A 25,292-nucleotide genomic window follows, 5' to 3' on the forward strand; every position below is an offset into this window, starting at 1 on the left:
TATAAAGTAATGGCAGAGCTCTCGCGCGCCGCGTCACCTGACCTCGCCGAGCGCTCCTGCGCGAGCAATCTATAGCCCTGTTCGGCGGCGATGGGAGAAACAGCCGCGTCTAAAATAGACAGGACCGCCTTGACCCCGCTCCCCCCTCCTCTCTCTCTCTCTCTACAGCCCCCCACAGTCAGTCCGCTCCTGCGCTCCCCTCACACACAGGAGACACTCACTGTAGAGTCAGAGAGAAAGAGATAGAGAGGGAGAAAGAAAGAGAGAGAGTCCTGGAGCGGAGAGAAGAGGAGCAGACCACCCGAGCGGAGCTGAGAAGAGATTCAGACCCGAGTCCTGCTGTGTAATTCCTCCAAACTCCTGAGGTGAGCTCGGCTGAGTGGCCTGACCTGTTATTAACTGTTTATACGCGTTTATAAGCTCAGACTTTCTTTATTATAAAGATAATTAGCCTTTTCAATACTTGCCTCGTCATGACGTGCGCGTTCGCGAGCTCCGGAGATATCGGGGTTGCGCACTTGTTTTTGGGGTGTCAGACATACAGCTTCATATACACTACACACGCTCCCATAATGGAACCCACTGTGCTGCTGGGCAGGGGGCTGAGGGGATTAGATAGTCCTACAGTATTTATGGCTAATGGGCAGGTGTGTGAGTGTGTGTGTGTGTGTGAGAGTGTGTGCTTGTATTGTGTGGCTCTAGAAACCTGTGCTCTTTCTTATCTAACTAGTGTGAAAATTGAGGCTCCCTCTCTTGCACTGACCCCATAGTACGAGGCTGGTCGTGTCATGTGGTGGGGTATATGTGGTGGGCACTATGTTGGGTGGGGGGCAGGGGCAGTAAGAGGCAGTTTAGCATGACTATATTAGGAAAATGGCCATGTCATTCTGTCTAGAGACATCAGAGAGGGGCTCTTCTCACCAGGGAGAACTCCAGCCCTGGAAGTTACTGCAGTCCACAGAGATTCAGCTTCTCGCCAGCAGAATCGGCCCACAGCAGACCCACTTCTGTCTCAAGGCTGGTTCTCTAAGTGTGTCACTGCTGAGAGTGGAAAAGCTGTGCAGCCAAGGAACCGCTGGAATATCACTTACACATACACCTTGTCTCTAATCTCACTGTTTATGACATCTAAATATAAGTCAGAAAGGCTTACCAGAATAACTTCTCCATCTTTCACCAGCTAAAGCTCGCCCAGGGTTTGTCCCCTGGGCGAGTTATTCACAGCTCGATTGTGTTAGTGATGCAGAATGTGTGTCCCGTTTGTTTTTGTCCGTCGTGGTGCTGGGAAGCGTCCCAGAATAACTTCATGATGGGTTAGCACAGTAGTGTGACAGCGAGGCAGCAACAAAAACACCGGGGCACGAATTGGCCTACCATCAAACTGTATTGCTTTGTTAAGACCCATTGAAAGCAGTGTCAATACATTTCGCCTCTACCCCAAACATAGTTGAGTCGCCCAAATTTGTTTAGTGTCTGAAGTTTGCTTTGTCAGTTTTCCATTAAAGTTTTAATCAGATTTTCAAACCAGAGTTTTTTTTATTGGAAAACTGTTGCAAGGCTAATATATTAGAAGTAGAGGTGGGTAATGAGACAATATTTTATCACATCATGATTACATTTTGTTCTCATGATAAACAAATTGCTTTTCGAAGCATATCATATCAAAATTAGGGATGCACTTTATATCTTTATAACTAATACAAATGAATAAAGCTTAAAATCAACGAATTTTAAAATAGCACAGTCAGTGTTGACCAGTTTTCCTTTTCCGGCATACAATAAATACATCAGCAAATATCGGTTTGAAATATTGACCATATCTTATATTAGGGAGAAATATTGTGCGTAGGTTTACTCATACATATAAAACAAATAGAGAATTAGAGAAACTAATTCAGAACATGAAGTGGTCTCTTCATTTTTTCCAGAGCTGTAATTTGTTAAATAATTAATATCAATGCTTACAGAACACTGTCAATTTCTGTACAGAGAGTGTAATTAGCCCTGTTTAATTGAATGGCGTGCAGCAAATAAAAAAAAATCACTGTACAGGGGTGGGAGATCATTTGATTGGTAGTTTTGCAAGAAACTGATGCATATGATGCATTTTTCTCAGTGTCTGAGTGAGAATATCACCATAAATAATATGTATCATGTATTGTGCTATAACATTTAATAATATTTATTTTAATAATAATATTTTACCATTTTACCCACAGCTAAGTAGAAGTCTTTACCACTCAAAAAAGCTCAATTGTTACTTCTCCGCTACCTTACTTCATAAAACTAATGCAGGCCTAGGGCCTAGGACATGTACAGTATTTGCACCGGTATACTATTGTATGTTTAGGGTGAAAGGCATATTATGTAAATGGGATTTGTCTGGAAACTCATTTGCTATATTAAGCAACTCAGCTTATAAAGAACATGTAGGTCTTAAGCAACAGTAGGCCTGTTTACAAGGGAGAATGTGTTTATTTGAAAAAAAAAATAATGTGCATGCAGATACAAGTTTATAATTCTCAATTTACCTTTGTCAGTTTGAAGTTCTTTCATACAAAAACTGACATTACACTCACATGTCATGGGTGAGGAAATATTATCGTGTCCCATGACTTTTGCCATTTCCCATGAATATAGAATGCTGCAATGACCTGCAGGATATGTGTAGGAGCTCCTGCATTAAATGTGGATGTGATTAATGAATCACTTGTCTGTTTGTATGGACAGTTCTAGCCAGATGCCACCAATCACAATCATTACCAGCCAATGCCTTTTATGATGCGTTACCTATACATACATGACACTTTGAATGGAGCAATGTTAAGTGCTCACAAAACTTCAGAAATTGGATGTTTTGTCCACCTGTCACCCACTTTCAGGCCTTGCCCTCGCCCTAACTAATTTACATCACCTTGCCATGAGCACGCTGACCAGTGTTTAGCTTCACATTTACAAGATAACACAATTCCTAACCCATCCCCATGGTACCTTTACATACTGTTTTCCCACGATCTTTAACATGTCAGTGTAAAACTTGAGTCAGGGTTTGAAAATATGTTTTATGCTTGATTGCTAGAAGGCCAGTTTGGTTGAATGCTTATGTATTCTCTCCAGGATCTGCAGAATCTGACTCTTAAGTTCATACTACCATAACAAGCATACTTTTCTTAGATTTGTTATTGAGACTCGTGATGTATTTTTAAAATGCACAGTTCACAACTGTACTCTAAAAATGAACAATCCCATTGTTGTTGAAAATTGAACTCCCAAAAAAATAACAACATTACTGAATACCAAACTCTTTGTGAAAGCTATGAACATAGGTATTAAGAAGACATTGTTTAATACTGCCTGTACTGTCTTCACATACAGTATCTTCTCATACACTGCATGAAGTGAATGGTGCAGGATGACATCCGCTGTGAGCAAAGGAGTAAATCAAGCTCCAGTAAAGAGAAGAGTGACAGCATCCTACATTTGGAGCTTTTAAGGACATTAGGGCAGGTTGATTGCTTCTGCTAAGCCAGCAGTTCTCAGACCAGGTTCTGGAGTACCACTTCCCTTCATGTTGTAATGTTTTTTTTTGCTCTGACAAGCAGTTCAGCTGAGGAAGGACTTTTTTATTTGTTTATTTGGTTGCATTTAAGTGTGTTAAAGCTACTGTAGCAGAGCTTTATTTAGGGTCTAAAACATTTGTGGCACTATTTGAGTTTGGACAATATTTTTTCCCAGAAAACAGTTGGGTTTACAACGAAACAATACTATTGTTACTGTAACAATTTTTGTAGAGTAAAATTCAGCCATTGGATTTAAAATATAAGCATTTTTTAATTCACGGTTAAAAGTGTTCTGGTTAAAGCGCTCTTCTTTCTAAGAAACTGAGGAGTTAAGGAGTTGCAATGAGACTGCAAATGTCACATTAAGCACCAAGGATGTTAAGCAAAAGTTTTATACATCATATCATCACTATGTAATGTTGAAATCGTAAAAAAATGTTCAGATTTGATTTCAACTGACCCGCACCTCTTTTCTGTCACTTTTTTCCAGGGATGAGTCGCAGTATTGTGCGCCAGAGTAAGTTCCGGCATGTTTTTGGACAGCCGGCAAAAGCAGAGCAGAGTTATGATGACATTCGAGTTTCCAAGGTGACGTGGGACAGCTCCTTCTGCGCAGTCAACCCAAAGTTTTTGGCTGTTATAGTGGAATCCAGCGGAGGAGGGTCCTTTTTAGTTCTGCCTCTGTCAAAGGTAGGAATGTGGATTTTAATGCAGATTGAAGTACAGTGTGAAAGTCTCTGAGCCAAGGTTGAATGTTAATTTTCGGGTGTAATTTTGTGATATATGGATAAATGGCAGCTCATAAGACCTGTCGGTAATATCATGTGTTTAAGATGAGTGTGCATGAATATAAACATAGTTTTTTCACTGATCAGTTGTGTCAATAGATATCTATTGTATTGTAAACTGTATGTATTTCGGTTACTCAACAACTACATATAAACATTGCAGGCCAAAACCTACCATAAAAGTATTTTCACTGGAATGGAAAACAAGGCAGTAACCTTAATAAAGAATGTGCTTTTGAAAGCCATTATGCTGAGTTCATCAAGTTGGAAGCGTTAGTCGATAAAAAATAGAGGCTAATGTCTGTCTAGTGCTTCTGTCTGGGCAAAACAAACAGGCAAACAAGATGGAGAAACTGCTTATTATTGCCTTTTTTAAGGACACCTTGTTCTATGCAGCTATAGCCTTAGAGAATGTGAATACATCAATAAATAAATGCTTAAAATGCAGTGATGGTTGCTTTAATTATGGAAAATAAATACCGTAGTCACTCCGCCTTTAACTCACTCACACTAGAGAACAAACTCAGAAAACACACAAAATCAGACAGTAAGCACTTGTGCCCATAGAGTTGGGAGGCCATCCTTACCTGCACCACAATGTATAGTGTATAAATAATGTACCGTGTTTTTTTGCGGACTGTAAGGGGCACCGTATTAGAAGGCACACTATCAATAAACATCTATTTTCATACAAAAGGCGCACTTGATTATAAGGCACTTTTTAGGAGACACTATAAGGAATTTCGAATTCAGGTTTGAATTCAGGAACTCAGGTTTCACTGCTGAGTGGTGGTGGGAGGGGTAGCTAACTAAGTTAAGTTTTTTTGTTTTTTTTTCACCTTTATTTCACCAGGCTAGTCATTAAGAACTAGTTCTTATTTACGATAACCGCCTGGGCTATAAAGCTATAGTTCTTCATGTATTTCACTGATCTTATGTTGCTGAACAGCATAATAATCAAATATTACTCCATGAACAGCACAGAACTTTTACTAACTTTAATTCAGAGTTTCTGTGTACAGAGTTTTAAACACAGTTCAGCCATTCATGTGTTTGTATATGTGACCGGCACTGACTCGTGCTTATGGTGAGGTAGTGTTCGTATTTATTTGTGTTTTTATTACTATTTATTACTATCTATTTACTTATTACTATTTATTACTGTTAAGTAAACTATTAAGTTTATTACTATAAGTTAATTAAAACTGTTCATATATAGCACAGCTATAATGAGGGAGTAGGAAGTCATTACGGTCACAATCAGTGATTCAGAGTTCTGTTCAGAAGCTGGTGCACACTGAATTATATGCCATTTTGGTATAATTTTTTTCTGGTATTATTTAGATTGTCACTGATTTCAGTATTCTGCTCAGCTTAAATGTAGTATTTACAGTGGATTTAAGTAAAGAACCTGTGGATCTGACACATGCTGTATAGATATATTTAGAAGCTGTGTTATATAGCTTGGAATATATTAGTTCAGAAGCATGAACTAGGCTGAACTCAATCACCCCATATCGAGGACACCCTACCCCCACTCAGCTTCTGTTTCACACATGAGAAAAGAGAGAATACATACTGAAACACAGGCCACAGGTCCCTACTCTCCACTTACATATGAGACTCAGACATATGTGATCCAGACCATGTGTTGCACCTAAATTTGTTCAATTCAAAATGATGTAACTTCTGCATAGGATGTATTTAGCAGTTTATTTAGTTAAATAAAATTAAGATGAACATTTTGATGAGTTCTTTCTGAGATAGAGGAAGTAGCTTGGTGTAACTTTGTGTTGTGAACAGCTGATTGGTCAGTGCTTCTTTCTGCTAAACAGTAGCACCTGTTCTCTGCCTTTCACATGAACAACTGCATTCTGTCTGCTATGTGTAGCACGTGCTATTGCTCAGATTTGATCTGCACCAAACATTTTGTACAGCTTTGAGAAATGGCAAATGCCAGTGGTGATTTTAGAAGGTCATAAAGGAATCATATTTTTTTCTGGGCTTCACGTCTTAAAGTAGTGCCAGTCTGACAGGTGTTCTTACCAAAAGAAATGCTCCAGAATAACTCTAGAAAAATGAATATCTTTTTAACATTGACTTACATCTTCACTTAACATATGAAAACCTTTTATCTCATTTGTAACATTGCTAAAGTTGCCATCTATCACAGTCTATACTCTGTGTACTGCATCCTGTATATGCTGTACAGTACAGTTACTATTATAGTTGTTACAGTTACTGTTACCATTACAGTGCTTGTGTTGTAGTAACAGTAACACTACACCCCTGTGCTGTGAGTACTTTTATAAGGAACTAATTGCTTAACTAATGATTCTTTCACATTTTAATTAGCCTCAGATGCACCATCATTCTTGAGGTAGCTTGATTATGGCAAGCTACTTCTGCAGCATAGTGATTAGTTTAGCCAGCTGCATTTCTCTGAAGGACAGCTTTCATGTAGCTGAGCTGCTTTCAGTACTGGTAGTTACTGGTGCACTGTAGTACTGTATATACAGTGCAGTATGTAGTACTGTAAAAAGTCAACGGTAACAGTTAGATTACATTAAAATATATACAAATAAACATAACGTATACATTAGTAACCATCTGTTGTTTATCAATAACTATATTCATGTGTTGTTTAAAATAATTCAGTTAAAAAAAATGGCAAATCATTTTATGTTCTGTAATAAGTACTGAGGATATATGTTTGGAAATGCTTCCTTCACACACCCACACACATACACTTTCTTGTGCAAATGTATCAAGAAAATAAGCGATATATTATACTGTATCATACTATACTATATTATAATGTAACCTAACTATATTAGCTACATAACTTATTAAGTATACTCATTTCCATTTTCTTTTATAGATGTTTCTTTTTGCACATGGCCCTGCTCAGCTAAACTGATCTAAACTTAAAGATATCTAACACATTTCTGAGATTGTGCAAAAGTTAAACATTGCACCACTAATTCTCAGCATGGTATTGTTTAATAGTGTCCTGCAATCATTTTATGCATGCAGTACATTCCCTAGAGTAGTTTCTTTTCTAAACAATACTTAACTACAGTTCTATGATGTTTATATTCTAATATTTCATGAGTTAGCAATCGGCAAACCTATATATTTACAAAAATATATAGGCCACTATTGATAACTAAAAATATAAACATGGCCATATATTGTATAATGTTTGATTGCCATATGTTATTAATATGTGGTGTCAAATATTGGTATTTTTATTGAAACATGGGCGCTGTAAAATGCCTAAAAGTTAAAGGTACTGCTTCTTTACTCCACATGGTTGCGTTAATCAAATTAATATGGTAAACCTGGTCTTAGTTGACACCAATAAATCCATAATTCCTGATATTCACATATTTAGGTGTATTTTATCCTCTTCAGTAACACAGATGCAATGAAGTATACAGAACATTGTCTTATATTGAGTATCACAGAATGACTTATTGTTATCATTTTTACAAGGCATTGTTTACTTTAGGCAGTAAACATTACTTGCTTTCTAGTCATAGATGATAATACTAATTATATAATAATAAAATTAATAATAATAATAATATTAATAATAATAATAATAACTGTTGCCAGTCATGGTCACTACGGTTAACTGCAAAAGTTTGCCTTGTTTGGCACTTCTAAAAACAGTCTGACTTTCTTGTTTATAGAGTAAGTCATGCGCTTACTTAACTTAGCCTTAACTTAGATGCTAACTTTATCTTCTTCAGTTTTGTAGCCTCAGCAGGACATCCCTGTGCCTTTATATTTGCTCCTTTGTGATTAGTGAGATTAGTGATTTAATTTTTTTATACTTTTCTTTTTAGCAACATTATTTTGTATTTGTACAGTGACACACAAAACATGGCTGACATGTTACTTATTTTCCAAATTCTTAATTCTTAATACTTAATTCTCCCCCCAAAAATCTTCAAAATACAAAAAACTTGTTTTAGACATCTTTATATGATGGCTAACTATTATATAAGTCCCTGGCAGTCCATTGTCTATGTTCAGAGATCACTTGTAAAGGGATGGAGGATTTGGATAATGAATATGGATTGGCATGTTTAAGGAAGGTGGAGGTTTGTGGTTAGTCTTAAGAGTTTGTTAGTATAGCTCCATATGCAGATTCATTACACAGAGACATAAGCATATATCAGCAGGGCTCAACAGACACACTATAAATATCCTGCTCGCCGTCCCTCCCGCCTCCAGGCCCAGGCAGGTCAAAAGAAAAACTCCCTTTTCATCACCTCGTCACAGGGTTATAAATACACTCCAGGGTAGTGCAGAGAGGGGAGAGGAGTGGCTGGAGGAGGATCAGTTCAGAGAAGGAGTACACACACATGTTCACACTGACTGAACAGGAATTAGAGGAACTCAAACACCTATACTACAGTATGTATATGGAAAGCTACACTATGGGCCAGATTCCCATGCCTAGATTATTGTATGCCTACTCTGGTCTAAAAAGAAATATTGACACCACAGTCACTACAGTTTACACTTGATGTACAGTGCTCACTGTAAATAAACTTTCTCCTCATTTTTCACTTTGCAATAGTGTTTAAAGAGGAAATCTCTACATTATCTGAAGATGTTGAATGTTTTCTGGGGACAGTTAAAAATGTAGCACCCGGGAAGTGATGCAAGAACTGTAGTTTATCTGCAAAGCTTGGTCTGGCCTTGCTAACGTTGGTGTTTTAAGCTTATTTGACACCAAAGCAAGAAAAACAATTACCATTATATCGTTAAAAAAGTGTAGTCAACACCACTAAAAATAAAAAGCAACCTAGGACTGGTAAAACCTAATGTTTTGTAATTTGTCCAAATCAGTGAATCTGAAATTTTGAAAGAACTTCTCTGTGTCTGCCTGAAAGGGTTAATTCAAGCCTAGCCTCAATCCATGTTCACCAAACCATCCCTATATGTTCAAAGGTTTGTTGACACCTCCTCACTCAGCTACTTCAGAAGTCACGGGTATTAATAGGGAGTTTGTCCCTCTGGTTGCTGCAGCAACCTCTACTCTTCTGAGAAGGCTTTACACTACATATTGGAACATTGCTGTGAGTGTTTCAGCCACAGGAGCATTAATGAGGGCAGGTACTGGTGTTCAGTGATTAGTTATGGATCACAAATGCCACTCCAACAATCACTCACCACTATAAAAAAGAACCCAGTCCAGAGGGGATTTCTATCATTTACGTTATTCTAACTGACCAATCATTGGTCAGTAGTAGTACCACTGTAGAACACAGTAGAAACAGAAGCTGCTGAATGCTGCAACTATACCAGTTTTGAGAGATAAAACAAAGGAACTGTTTTAGTCCTATTAAAACTGTTTTTTGAATGGATATGTGTGATGGTCTTTTTTTTAACACTGACAACTCTTTATGGAACCAGAAGTAGTTCTTCTTTGGTATTGTTATAAGGACTCTTTGTAGAACTTTAAAAGTGTAGAAAATGTTATTAAATAAACATTTGTTTTGTAAAAGGAATCAAGGATCCATACTTAGTGATTTCTTTATTTTTACTGCACTTCATATATAGACACTATCCAATTCTTACATAAAACTTCTAAATTAGGACCATAAAACCTACAAAATGTTCATAACAAAACTCAAAAAAATATCCTGTATTTTTTTTATGTAAATGAGACAGACTTTTAGTTGGAGAAGAAACAGTTATCCCTCCTGTCAAATTGACCCGTTTAAAAGTTTAAAGATCTAGGAAAAATAGAAGTGAAAATTCTGCTTGCCTTAATTAGTGTAATCAAATATAGATAAAACTGTTTGTCTCACATATTTGCAACTACCCTTTGCAAATACAATGACTAAAACTAAATTGCAAAGTTATGTTTCAATGTGATGTAAAACTAGTTTTATATGTCTTTTAAAAGTAATAAAATAGCAAAACATTAAAAAAAGTTTGACCATGTATTTTTATATAAAAAATGAGTGAATTATCCTAGTTGCACTAAATATTGATATTATAATAAGCAATGGAGTTTTTAGGATTTTTAGGCTTTTTAGGATTTTTGTGGTTTCAGATAATTAAACATTAAACATTAAATTGACCCGGAAACACCATTGCTGTTCCTGACAAATTGACATAATAGGAGGGTATTAGTATTTTCTGAAGTGTTTGTGTAAAATATGAAGGAAAGAAAGAATATGTAATGTAGATATAATGCAACATGTATTTTTTGCTTTATGTTATTGGTTTGATCAACAGTAAGGTGATAATTTTGAGTATTTTTTATTGACCTATAAATACCATATTGTTGGTTTTCTAGATTTCTAAGGAAAATGTTCAGAGATTCTGAGTTATAGTTTGATCATTTGATCATAAGTTTAATTTAGTGATGCTATGCTCTGTTGATCATCGTTTCTTTGGTATTATTTATTACAGGTAGGCCGTGTGGACAAAAACTATCCCCTGGTAGTGGGACACTCTGGACCTGTCTTGGACATCGACTGGTGTCCTCACAATGACAATATCCTGGCCAGTGGCTCTGAAGACACTACTGCTATGGTACATTTTCATCCTGTTATTGTCTGACTCTTTGTTTCTTTATGTTTTTTTAGTATTAATGAATGTTAAAAAACATGATGCAAACACATCACTGTGAGTATATAACACCAAGAAAAGATTTCTGTGTTTATTGGAGGAAAACTTCCTGGAACCCATAGTTTTGGGTTGATCAGCTGTAAGGGGTCTGGTTTTCTGAACATATGTTATGGGAATACTCACAGATAGAACTCTCATATTCTTACATGAACCGATCGATCTGCTTGCAAGAGTAGTTTATAAAGATGAGTAATGTGAACTCAGCCCACACACAATCATCTCCAAATCCATCATCTCTGTGCATACATGAAGACTCACTCTCTCAGTCCTGAAGGGGTGTGCATTGAAGATTTACAATGACATGAGAAAAAAAGGTCATAGGGAAGAAGTATGCAAATGTGTTAACACAGAGGATGGCTCGGGAATGCCTGTATAAGTGGCGAGGTGTTATCTTGTGAGTTAGACCAGACACTTGTCAGTGTGCTCATGACAAGGCAGTGTGAATTATCTCAATTTTATTGAGTCATAAGTTAGTAATGATCGTAACTTAAGTGACTCTGGCAGAAGTCACATGCACTAAACAAGCATTAAATGCAGGAGTAGGCTTTACACGCATATTCCACAGGTTAGTGCAGTATTTATTAGCTTCCTTGGGACACGGCAAAATTCATGGGACAGGAGAATGTTGCAGATTATTATTGAAGATATTCACTATCATTGGATATAATTGGAGATGGCAAAAACATCTTATTTATCATTACAAGTCAATATAAATATTAATTTGTGGGACATTCTATTTGTTCATTTGTCATTGGAACTTTGGCATAATGTAAAAAAAAAACATTTGTCAGATTATGTAGTGAACATATCATAGTGAAGCTTTTATAAAGGGACACAGACTAGTGTTTTTTATATCAGCAACAATATGCTTCTGTAAGCACAAGTCTGATGATGTAATTGTCATCATATTACATTACACTAAAAACATGAAAGGAATGCATCCTATGCACTTTTGGTGCAGAAGGCGTTCTGCAGCTGGTATCTGCTGTTGGACTGTACTTATATGCCATTCCCAGTAACATTAAGAGAATGTGTAATATTATGCCAGTAGATGTACAGCAATCTAGATGTTGGCTGTGATTACTCATTAGCTGTATTGTGTTGTTTAAGAGGAGATTCATGTAGCACATGCTTGTTTTCAGCTGAGCTCAGAGGACATATTTAGCCCATAATTAGCCCTTACTTTGACCTTGAGGAATTAATAGTACATGTGTACCCAGAGCTCACAGGCAAAGAGGTCAGCTCCACAGAGGCAAGGCCTAGACAGTTTTATAAAAACTGCCTTTTTTTTGCCTTTTTTACTATAATTGCAGTATAATGCATTGACTGAGACTACAATGTACCTCACCTTAAATGACTTGAGCCTTATTTAGGCAAGGTTAGTTTTACATGAGGAGATGGGATAATGTAATTATTATGAGAGTATCTCAGTGATGTTTCACTATCTCAGTGATGTCCCAATCCTCCATGACTGTCAGTTTTATGTACTGTTTGCTTAATGAAGATTTTATCAGTTTTAAAATTACCTGGTAAAGTAACCCCAGGTTAGATTAATCTTGTCTCAGTTGGCATGGTGGTAAGTATTCACATTCAGTGGAAACTTTCAGTGTAGAATTTTCAGAGGACTTCTCAGAGGAGTGACAGTGATGTGTAAATTAAGTAGCCACTCCCATCCAGGTATTAATTACATTATCAAATGTTAAACTGCTGCAGAATTTTTAGACTAGTACATAATACAAATATCTAGACTGACTGCTGTCTCAAACTTCACGGTAGAATGTGTACACTTTAAATGTACACTAATGAAAATATATATATTCCTATCGATTATGTGGTGTAGTGTTCCTCTTGGTTCATACATGAAATGTAAATGTCACAGAGTGCAAAAGGCAGCTTTGTTGTTCAAATAAAATAGGAAATAGTTTAAAGTAGGTTATAATTTTTAATTCTTGGCAGTGACGGCACTTTGGTTTGGTTTATTTGTTCCATTTTTGTTTTCCTATTCGACAGGTATGGCAGATCCCTGACCACACTCCATCCCGGCCCATCAGCGAGCCCATCGTAGTGCTTGAGGGACACTCCAAACGCGTAGGCATTGTCAAGTGGCACCCCACTGCCCGCAACATTCTCCTCTCTGCAGGTGTGAACTCTATTTACACTCATTACACACACTACATTACATTATACACTCAGCCTGATAATTATCTACAATCCCAAATTAGAATAAAAAGTTGCACAGAATGTTTTCTCTGATCAACATAATTTAATTTGTTAATATACATCAATTTCTGCACTTCAGGCAAGGCCAGCAATACATTGCAAAAAAAAAGTGACAGTAAAGCATTTACTACTTTATGTACTTAATGACATTCTCCTTATAAAATGTCATAAAGTCATAAAAAGGGGCATAACAGTACATAAGTTGTCATTGTTCCATTTTTCCATTTCATTTTTTTATGCATTCTCTATTGGGGACAAGTCAGGACTGCAGGCTGCCTAGTCCAGTATAAGTCCCCTATTTTTCTGCAACCATGCCTTTGTTGTCAAGGCAAGGCAGGTCTCAGACACTGGCAGATGCAATTAAAAAAGGTTTTTGAGAAAAGGGGCAATACAAGGGGTAGTTAGGATGAGCAAGGTCAATACCAGAGGACAGCAGCAAGAGAGAGAAAACAAACCATACACGATTAAAAGTCCTAAAGGCTATATCAGAGAGCAATCTAAAATCAAAGTCGGTAAATACAAAAACAGGGTCAGTAACAAGAATAAACACAGGCGAAGAGAAGTGCATTATACGAGGATAATCTATCAATACTGTAGGTGAAGTGGAGTGAGGGGTTTATATAGGCCAGTGATCAGGCATTAGTAATTTGGTGATTGACTTCCTGGAGATGCCATGTCATGTGATCATGAGTGTCAGTATGTGGTGCATCCTGGGTATCGTAGTCCAGAGACTGGAGATCACAGGTAGAGCTGAGTGTGAGAGAGACAGGAGCACTTTCAGTGCTAGGCATGACATTTTTAATGTGTGCAGAATGTGGTTGGCAGAATGGACATCCCTAGAAAATATGTATTTATTTAAGGCAGCATATATTTATTTAAGATGTCAACTTGCACTGACACACCCCATTCCATGACAGAGCCTGGCTTATCTCCATTGTCCTGTTAATTTTTGGTCTAGAGCAGTCAAAACTGTATAGATGTTCTGTGTTGCACAGTAGAGATTTAAAGGGTATTTGTTTATATTACTCTCCAAAATACTCTCCAATTTAGTGATTGACAAGGTTTTGCCAGAGTAATCCCCTGCTCATTTGGTTGTATAAGCTAATGCTGTATGGTGGTTCTTGATGCAGTGAAGTCTGAAGGATTGATGATTACCAGTGTTCAGCTTAGGCTTGTGCCCTTGCCCTTTATACATCTTCCAGTTCCTTGATATTAAAAATGAAAAATGGTGTTATGCCCTAAGAGGGAGATATATGAAATATGTTCCTTTTATTGATCTCATTCCAATATTTTTAGGAAGTGTTGCAAATGTGAAATATCTGCATTTTTATTATTTGCCTTTTCACCTACTATCCTAATTTTACGCCTTAGAAGAAGCAGTATTTTGGTAATCAGAATTTTCTGTGTGTGTGTCCATCACAGGCAGTGATAATTTGATCATAGTCTGGAACGTGGGCACTGGAGAACCTCTTATCACAATGGATGATCACCCGGACCTCATATATAACGTCAGCTGGAACTACAACGGAAGCTTATTTTGCACCACATGCAAAGACCGCCGCCTTCGTGTCTGTGACCCTCGGAAAAGAGAGGTTGTTGCAGTAAGTATGAGAGCATCTAAAGAGAATCATTCTTTATCCAAACCCAAATTTTTGAGAAAAAAAAAACACTAAACAGGGAAACAGGGATGTTAAACCTATCCATATTGGGCCAGTGCGGCTGCAGGTTCTCAATCTAAACAACCAGCAGCAGCACTTATTTAATCAGTTGGTCACAGAAAGTTCAATCAGCTGATTGAAGAAACTGCATACCTGCTGCTTCACCGTCCCTATGTGGACTTTGTGGTATTATATACTAATGGTATTATTAAGTAAAAAAAACTTAGCAATTACCATTCTGGAAAAAAACACTTCAATCCCATTTTAGTCCTAAGTAAAAGTGGTTTAAATAAGATATTGGGATGTTTCTGTAGTGTGGCCTGTGCGGAATATGGTGACAGACATATTGAAACACAGCAGAGAATATAAGCAAAGACTAGAGAGTCTTCAGATCTAGACCTTAATCCTTGGCAGGTGTGACAGTCATTTTCACTTTAACTGTTTGCTTAACTTCCAGTGAGAATAAAACCCAAGACTGCATGCTGGATTCAAGGTCCAGATTTGAAGACTTGGATGTGGATATTTCATTTTTCCACTGATTGGCTGAATATTGAGGGTCACTGAGAGCAACCTTAAACAATAGTAAATTCTTCAGTGGAAATTTGTGAGGTTAATTTGGTCGGATAATCTAATCAAAACAGTATAAATATATAAACACCATATATATATATATATATATATATATATATATATATATATATATATATATATATATATATATATATATATATATATATAAAAAACACTATTGAACAGTATGTGTTTTAACTCTTTTGTAAGACTTTGAGCTTCCTTTTCTTGTGTTCCTGCAGGAGAGAATGGCGCCACATGAAGGCATAAGGCCGATGAGAGCTATCTTCACCAGGGAGGGCAACATCTTCACAACAGGCTTTACCAGGATGAGCCAGAGAGAGCTTGGCCTCTGGGACCCGGTTAGACACACAAAATGTGAACTTATTGTACAGCCCCAAATCAGAAAAGACAAAAAACATAGATTTTTTTTGCTGCTGCTCATAGAAATGGTTAGAATGTTATGATAAAATAGGGACAGTGACTTGCTTTTAACTGTGTGTGAGAGTAATAGCTTAAAGCAGGACATGAATCATCAACCTTGTCTTTGCTGTTAAAAAGGCGGGAAAGGCAAACAAAGGAAATGCCACATTACATGGCTCAAAGAAAGGACAGACATACAAACTTGATAAAGGAACTTAAGCAACGTTCACATTACCAGGCTGAAGTGACTTAAATCAGATTTTTTGCTCAATGTGGCTCAGATCGGATTTTTTTTAAGCCTGTGTAAATGTGGTCCTAAATACACATATTAATGTGCGCATGTGAGGCGTTGTTTATACTACACACAGATACAGGTCACTTATATTTGTGAATGTGAACCGTAAAGATAGCCAAGCTTTTTGTAAGCAGTCTCTTTGTTTTCTTTTAAGATATTTTCTTTTGTGTGGCTTTTTTTTAAAGATATTTTCTTTTGTGTGGCTTTCTTTTAAGATCTCTTTGTTTCTTTTGAGATCTTTCTCTTTTCTTTTACCCTCTGTTACCAGTCACTCCTCCACAAAAGTTTAACAGGGTAGCTCTGCCTGCTCTGGTCTTATATACCAGTGCCAACAGGTGTGCCTGGTTTTGCACTGATCACCTCTTGGAATTCTGGGATTTGTAGTTTTCTTTGGTGACTGCATTTTTTCTTTACCCTCTGCCAAACCCTCACAAAAAGTCAAATGTAAGACAACAAATGTAAGAAAAATGTAGGGTTTAGGGTGTTTCTGGTTTAGGGCTGTACATTAGGCATAAGAATGACATAAGAATACCATGTCCTTACAGTTCAATATGCAAATAGTTTATTTCTGTTGTACTTCTCTGTAGACAAATTTTGAGGAGCCCATTGCACTTTTGGAATTGGACACGAGTAATGGAGTCCTGCTGCCCTTTTACGACCCAGACACTAGCTTGGTATATCTGTGTGGCAAGGTATGTGTCTGCATTTTAGCATTCCATACACACAATTTCAGTTCAGTGGCCAGCATAAGGTTTGTGAAACAGTCTGGCTCTATTTCTCTCTGCCCTGATGTCACTGTCTCTAGGGGGACAGCAGCGTTCGGTATTTTGAGATCACAGAGGAGCCCCCCTATGTTCACTACCTCAGCACATACAGTAGCAAAGAGCCACAGCGAGGAATGGGCTTCATGCCCAAGAGAGGAGTGGACGTCAGCAAGTGTGAGATTGCCAGGTCAGCCGGACATGAGTGATTATATATGAGTAGGTGTTTTGGTGGGAGAAAGAATGTGCTGCAGCATGCCAGTGCAGGTACACTGACTTGCCAGTTCATTAAGACCATGTTTTTGATTTTCTGTCTTCAGGTTATACAAGCTCCATGAAAGAAAGTGTGAGCCTATCATAATGACAGTCCCCAGAAAGGTTAGTATCTTCTCAAAATCATGTAATTCCTTACTTAATGGTATCATTTATTATGTTCTGTAACACAGATGCCATACGTATTTAATAGAATTGTCTCGCAATATATTAAGTATATACAGGGGTTGGATAATGAAACTGAAACGCCTGGTTTTAGACCACAATAATTTATTGTGGTGATGGACAGTTCTGGAGGAAACAGGAGAGTTGAGGTGCAGATTGAATTCTGCCGTGATTTGGGCAGCCGTGGTTTTATGTTTTAGATACAATCCGGGTTAGCACCCGAACATCCCTTTCAGACCGCTTCCTCTTACAGCATCCACAGTTAATCCTGTTGGATGTGGTTCTTCCTTCTTGGTGGTTTTGCTGACATTACCCTGGATCCTGTGGCTCTTGATACATCACAAAGACTTGCTGTCTTGGTCACAGATGCGCCGGCAAGACGTGCACCAACAGTTTGTCCTCTTTTAAACTCTTGTATGTCACCCATAATGTTGTGTGCATTGCAATATTTTGAGCAAAACTCTGCTCTTACCTTGCTAACTGAACCATCACACTCTGCTCCTACTGGTGCAATGTGCAATTAATGAAGATTGGCCACCAGGCTGCTCCAATTTAGCCATGAAACCTCCCACACTAAAATGAAAGGTGTTTCAGTTTTATTGTGCAACACCTGTATATATTGGTCCTCAATGATCCTTTATATTCATAATTATGACTCTTCTTCCTATTTTGTGGTCTACATCCCATCCTGCCAGTCTGACCTGTTCCAGGATGACCTCTATCCAGATACAGCAGGTCCAGATCCAGCTCTGGAGCCTGAGGAGTGGATGGACGGCCGAGATGATGACCCCATTTTAATCTCAATGAGAGATGGTTATGTTCCTCCAAAGAGCAGAGAGCTGAAAGTTTCTAAGAAGAATGTGCTGGACTCTAAGCCTGCACCTCGAAGGAGCTTGTCTGCTGTTGATGGGAGCAGTTTGCCAGTAAGTTCACTGTTTGTCTGTTTGTCTGTATAGTCTCTTTCTTTTGTCATTCCTTAGTTTAAGAAAATATCTAGATTGAGGGTGTCAAACCTGTCTACATTGGGATCGTTTGGCCGCAGGTTTTCGTTGCAAACAACCAGCAGCACCTACAGCTCTGGAAAAATATATAAGACCACTTCAGTTTCTGAATCAGTTTCTTTGATTTTGCTATTTATAGGTACACGTTTGAGTAAAATGATTTTTTTTCTCCCAAATTCCAAATAAAAGCATTGTTATTTAGCGCAGAAAATGAGAAATGGCTGAAATAACAAACAAGATGCAGAGCTTTCAGAGCTCAAATAATGCAAAGTTTTGAGAGTTCAGAAATCAATATTTGGTGGAATAACCCTGGTTTTAAATCACAGTCTTTATGCATTTTGGCATGGTCTCCTCTACCAGTCTTACACACTGTTTTTGGATAACTTTGTTACTCCTGGTGCAATAATTCAAGCAGTTCAGCTTGGCTTGATGGCTGTGATCATTCATCTTCCTCTTGATTATATTTCAGAGGTTTTCAATTTGGTAAAATCAAAGAAACTCAAATAAACTTTTTTCAGAGCAGCCCAATGTGGACAGTTCTGACACCCCTGATGTAGTTAGATCTAGATCCTTCACTCCAATCCAGATAATCCTTCCACAGGCTCAATCTGTCCTGTCCCTTGCTTTCTATTTCTTGTTCACTCTCCTCCTTCTGCAATTTTCCATTTTCTGCTCTGAAATCGACACACTTTTTCTTCCCTTTCTTTCTTTCCTCATCACCTCTTTCTCTCTTCCTCTCCTCTCTCTCTCTCTTTGTTCTCCTTTTTCCTATCTACTCCATAGCCTCAGTTGTTGGAGAAGCTTGTGGAGGAGATTCAAAGTCTGAAGGCCACAGTTCTCTCTCAAGAGAAGCGAATCTGTGACTTAGAGAATAAACTCTCCAAGTATACCAACGGCACTGTCTGACCCATCCAGTAAAGCACAATCATCCCTGTACACACTGCCCACACCCTACACCGCCCCTGACAGATGCACAAATGTTTAACATACTACCATAGCATTCACCATAGCGTAATTGAGCCTTTATTATACTTAAAGCTTCTTTTATTGAGGCTGTGAGAAATAGTTAAAAGGTAAATAGAATACCTTACTAACACACTCACTCATGCTTTACAGCATCTTTCCAAATACAGGTAGAAATATGACGCACATGGACTGTACATAAGCTAAACAAGTGCCAAAGAATGTTGCAGAATTACAAATTGCCCCTGCAGTTACTCGGCACTGTCTTTGTAATAGTAATAATACCTATAAAAAGTGTTCACCCCCTTGGATACTTTCTTTTTATTGCTTTTAAAAATGCAATCAGAGCCAATATATGTTTTTTTTATATTATAATACCATGTAGACACCACACTTAACTCTGAGAGACAGGTATTGAAGAGTATAAGTCTGTTTTTGTCTGACAAGACCAGTATAGAGTTGTTTTAGCATCAGATTAGATGGTCACCAATCCTTGCACATTACCACGAACCCAATAAACCCCACTGTGAAGCATGGTGGTGGCAGCATCAATTTAATGTTTTAAAATGTAAAAGTTGTCATAGGGCTCTTGGTGTCTTCCCACACTAGTCTCCTTCTTGCATAGTGACTCAGTTTATGTGGACCGCCAGCTCTAAGCAGATTTACAATTTTTTTTTTAATGATAGATTAAACAGAAAACAGACAACTTATATTGACAGTGGTTTCATTTATAAAAGCGATATATAGGAAATTCACCCAAAGACATGAAGAGGTTTTACAGTCTAACATATTATATGTGGGAGCCACTGTAAGAACCATCCAGAATTAGTTTTTTGTTTGTTTGTTTGTTTTTTTGTGATTCTGTTGACCCAGATCCACATAGAACAATAGATCTTTAGATTAAGTTGCAGAAAACCGACTTTCTCAGTTTAGAGTATTTTGCCACAGGAAGACGTACGGCAAGTTTACAACCCCAGTATATTCCTAGTGTTGAATGTATGACAGTATACTGCACTCTGTATAATGTAACTGCTGTTTCTCTATTGTTAGCCTGTAGCTGACGCTAAATAATAGGGGAGAGCGGGACACAAACTGATGTCATTTTCAAATTATGACAGTAATTCGACCTTTTTTGTACCATTAAAATAACTTTTTTCATCATAAATGTTTGTTGTTTTGTTTATTACTGTTTGAAGTTGAATTTGGTTTAAGTAATAGATTTTACACATACACATTCAAATACTCTTTTAGTTAGTTAGTGGATTCAAGTTGATAAAAAGGCAGGGGTGAAAACAATTGAGTACCTAGTACTTACCTAGTACTTAACCACACGGCCTAACTATCATGTAAAAACCTACGATACACCATATACAGCGCTGTAAAAAAATAAGAGACTATTTAAAAATGATGAGTTTTTGATTTTAACAGATTGAAAACTTTTGGAATATAATCAAGAGAAAGATGGATGATCACAAGCAATTAAACCAAGCTGAACTGCTTGATTTTTTGCACCAGAAGTGGCATAAAGTTATCCAAAAGCAGTGTGTAAGACTGGTGGAACATGACAAGATGCATGAAAATTGTGATTAAAAACCAGCGTTATTCCACCAATATTGATTTCTGAACTTATGAACTTTATGAATATGAACTTGTTTTTTTTGCATTATTTGAGGTCTGAAAGCTCTGCATCTATTTTGTTATTTCAGACATTTCTCATTTTCTGCTCTAAATGACAATATTTTTATTTAGAATTTGGGAGAAATGTTGTCCGTAGTTTATAGAACAAAACAAAAAAAAACATTTTAGTCAACCACATACTATAAATAGAAAAATCAGAGAAACTGCATTGAAAAAAATCCATTGGCAAAAACTAGAAAAAAATATATGCAAATTAAGACAAATATATGTATATTAAGCAAAAAAAATCTGCCAATGGGGTAAGCAATTTTTTTTACAAAGAATAAAATAATAAAACATTTTTACAAAAAGCAATGGCAAAGTCTCAAAATGAGTGAAGTAACATAAAACAAGCAAAAAAACTTCTGTTTTTGGACACAAGAATCAGAATAACTTGATAGCTGCTTGATTGTGCTTATTTTGAGTTCAAATTACTTAAAATAAGGTACATATTCTAAGTAAGAATGATTAAGATAATTATCCCTAAAATAAGCAAAATAATCTAACACTTACACAATGCTTAGTAAGACAAAAAGTCTTATCAGAGAAGAAAATAAGATTTATTGCCTTCAATTTAGAAAATTTCACTGGCTAAGATTTAGTTTTTTGCAGTATGATTCAGAAACAGAAGTGGTCTCAACTTTTTCCAGAGCTGTATATAAAAAACAGTCTTCCTCTTTGAAAAGCATTAGCATTCTTGACCATGTTACACATAAGCATCAGAGTCTTCATTGTAAGGCTAACCAAATAAAGCACTCATTAAGACATACAGTATTATTGAATTTCCTTTTCCTAAAAGACACATCATCATAATTTATTGCATGAAAGGGCATCATAGCATTTTGTCTTGTTTTTGTCATGTTAGATGGCAATTTAGCAAGGCTAGGGCATAAAAGCATGGACTGAAAAGTTTATTTATTACATAACAGGACATGATTTACTTAAGGAAAAGGTCTAGGGGTCATGCAGCCATTTCTAAGGAGGACATGACATTATCTACAGATATGGAACCCTAGGATGTCTAATTAAACTTCCTAGAAGTGGCTGGTCTGCCAAAATGTCCCAAAACATGCAGCAGACGTTCATCCAGGAAGAAGATTTAAGGTCTCAAAAACACATTAAAAAACCTACTGCCCAAAATAAAGAATCACTTTTTTGTATAATATGCTGTATACAAACAAGTGCAAACAGGGTCCCAGTAAATGTCTGCATTAAATCTAATTCTAAATTTCACAAAATGATCATATGAACATTAAGACATGCTGGTGTAAGAAGGGTTTTGTAGTATTGATGTTTTGCTGTCTCAGGATCTGGATAATCTAGTATTGAATTATGAATTATGTTCTGTATCAGAAAATTCTTGTTTAAACTGTTCATGTGGACATACGGTGAATGTTTTCCGGACGCCCAGATAGATAAAGACCTGAATTGAACTGGAAATGGTGTGGCAGGTCCTTAAACAAGTGCTTAATTAACCTCACAAAACTAGAGAGGTTTTCAATTTGGTAAAATCAAAATAAACTTATCATTTTTAAGTGGTCTATTTTTTCCAGAGCTGTGTATGTTGGGTAATCACTTTGACACATTCTGACACAATATATAGTTTTAGTATCATTGCAACATGGTAATGTCCAATAATCATTACATGATGTGCAATGTCAAAAAAAGCAAAAAATAAATAAATTATATAAAATTAATGAAGTTATTGTGCTGATGTTTAATATCATATCTACCAGTGGTATATTATGTCCATATAATTTAATTTAATTTAGTTTTGGACACTCAAAAACAATAATCTTACTCAGAAGCACCAGTATGTTTCCTGCTCTGCCCTATTCTCCCCAGTTAAATGGATTAAGCAGCGTGTGTCAGCTGAACTGTAAGCACTTTACATTACAGCAGGCCTCTCATTTTCTTTGTCTTTGTTGCCTTGGATGTTTTTACTGCATTACTGTAACACATTACCGCAGTCTTAAAAGTCTAGTATTCTTGACTGGAGAGATTTTTGTTTAAAGTCAACTAACATTTTTTTTTATTTGGAAGGCTGTTAGTGCAGCATCCTTGAGTAGCCAGTGTTCTCTTAGGAAAGTGATATGCTGACTGACATCACAGAGCATGTCCAAAGGTGCTCTCTCAGACTCCGGCAGCTGATGGAAAGCAGCATAATCTTGGATTTGAAGCAGCGATCCTCAGATCATAGTGGCCTTAGTACACTGTACCACTCAGAGCCCCCAGCTGGCGAAGATTTAGATTAGTTTTCATTTCCATGTGTGCATTTTATTAAAGTCATATGAGAACAAGATTGGATTACTACTACTTTGGACTGACCTAAAGCAGAGCATGTATCTAAGATGATTTTTAAATATTTTTTTACATCATAAACACCCGAGTATTATTTTTGATGGACCTGAACAACTAACGAAGATATTCTGGATGAAACGTATGGATTTCCAAGCAGCTCTGCATCACATGGTGTGTTCCTACTGTGGCTCCTACAATAGTTTAATGACCCTTTTTCACCCACACAGCCCTACCTGTCCACCACTAACCAACATGAAAGATGTCTCACAGCCCTCCTTACATTTAAAAATGTAAATATTATTTGAGAAAATAAAAAAGATGTGAAAAGTTGTGTTTTGTGTGTTCTGTAGTGGATAATTTGTGAGAATAATATCAATAAAACATCTTTTTGTAAAAATAAATAAATAAATAAAAATATTGCATGGTCTCTAATCAATTATTGTGAATGTAAATATGCAATGCTTCAGCATGGGCTGGGTGTCCTAAATAGCCACTTCAGCTACAGAAATGCTCATTAAATAAAGTGACACAACGCCAGATTACCTGTAAATATGTTCTTATCAAGAAACACTGGTTCCTGGAAACCCTGCCTTGATGGAAAAAAACTTCAGAAGATGTGTTATAAAGGTGCATGAAACTGAAAAGTTTACAAAAGCATTTCTAACGAAGAATCCAGTGGTAACAAAAAGCAAAGCATATTAAATAAATCAAATACAAAAATCATGAAGAAGATTTGTGTTTTAGAGTGGACTATATCACTGACCTCAATCCTATTACCTGATAGGACCTGCGGACCTGCACCACAGGGCGTCCCAAAAATACAGATGAACAGAACCACATTTGCCATGAGGAAAGTTCCTTGTCAAAGTTGGGAAAATCTGTAAAACAGGTAGGTAGTTGCTTTTTTTGTGTGTATATTTTTATTAGTTTTCCAAAAACACACATTGTTGCAGCCCAAAAATAGCTATTTAGCAACTAACCCACAAACACATTTAAGACCGTCAAATAGTCTAGCTGATTATGTTTTAACTTTATTAATTTTAACTTAAACTAATTTGGTTTAAAAATTAGCTTTAAGTTTGGTCATAAAATCATTTTTCAAGCTTTTTCCTTTACAGGTTTTCCTTAAAGTAGGAGAGTAAAAACTTTTATCTGATGTGTATTTGTTCTGGCCCAAGATAATAAAAAATGCTTCAAAATCACACTGGAACATCGGTGAAATATTTTTTTGTGGTGCAAAATATCTCGGTATGCCATATTCCAATTAATTTTACTGTATAAAATCAGCTTGGACCAGGCATATTCCAGTTTTTTCTTGAAATAGGAGAGTGTAGCTCTATTTAAGAAATAAAAGAATTACACTAGAACAGCGTTACTTTTTCTAGCCTGCACTGGGAGATTTTCTGAATGTGCTTTTTGGGAATCTTATTTATGCAAACAAACTATTTCCATAACAAATTCTTACAGTAATATTATTTTAAACTTGCATAATGAATACCATAGCAAATGCCTCTAATACCCAATAACCCATTAAAATTAAAAATTCTTTATTTTAGGACTCCAAAATCTGATTTATGCAAAACCGACATGATCAAGTTTGGCTTCCTATTACTTATACTACTAATACTACATTGTACGTCAAGCACAATTGCTAGTCACAAGGAAGTAACTAGCTATGACTTTATTTATTATTTTAAATCAAAATGCTCAACTCTGCAAAGTGTTCTAGTCCCGACTAGCAGGTTTATATTGTGGCAGATCTTTAAAGCTGTGTATCTCAGTGTTTTATGTAAATTTAAGTGAAGCTGTTTTAAAATTCTGTAAAAAAAAATGATGATTGTTTCCCTGGTCACACAATACCACCATATATTTCTTTACAGAAACAGCACTATTTATGTTTCTGAAAAAAAAAAAAAAAGCAGTCAAGGTTCAAAGTTTGCTCAGGTTTGGTGCCTTTTAGGTCCTTCACCTTCTCTG

At 36.7% G+C, this 25,292-nt stretch overlaps 1 protein-coding gene across 1 annotated transcript; it reads left to right on the plus strand.

Moving 5' to 3' along the window:
- Positions 1 to 119: 119 nt before the first annotated feature.
- On the plus strand, positions 120 to 20,502 carry coro6 (coronin 6). Its single transcript, XM_007259567.4, has 11 exons — positions 120 to 365; positions 4,051 to 4,250; positions 10,790 to 10,912; positions 13,019 to 13,148; positions 14,651 to 14,829; positions 15,699 to 15,818; positions 16,762 to 16,866; positions 16,980 to 17,125; positions 17,256 to 17,313; positions 18,069 to 18,296; positions 19,158 to 20,502. The coding sequence occupies exons 2-11, from the start codon at positions 4,053 to 4,055 to the stop codon at positions 19,278 to 19,280; spliced, it is 1,410 nt and encodes a 469-aa protein (XP_007259629.3). The 5' UTR covers positions 120 to 365; positions 4,051 to 4,052; the 3' UTR covers positions 19,281 to 20,502.
- Positions 20,503 to 25,292: the final 4,790 nt, after the last annotated feature.

This window comes from Astyanax mexicanus, chromosome 17, assembly GCF_023375975.1.
Source record: "Astyanax mexicanus isolate ESR-SI-001 chromosome 17, AstMex3_surface, whole genome shotgun sequence".
NCBI classification, from domain to species: Eukaryota; Metazoa; Chordata; class Actinopteri; order Characiformes; family Acestrorhamphidae; genus Astyanax; species Astyanax mexicanus.

Bases quoted from the DNA above. Each gene is read 5' to 3' on its own strand.
- coro6 (XM_007259567.4), top strand. From the start codon at position 4,053: ATGAGTCGCAGTATTGTGCGCCAGAGTAAGTTCCGGCATGTTTTTGGA. The intron at 14,830-15,698 runs GTAAGTATGAGA...GTGTTCCTGCAG, and splicing joins GGAAAAGAGAGGTTGTTGCA to GAGAGAATGGCGCCACATGA. The intron at 18,297-19,157 runs GTAAGTTCACTG...TCTACTCCATAG, and splicing joins TTGATGGGAGCAGTTTGCCA to CCTCAGTTGTTGGAGAAGCT.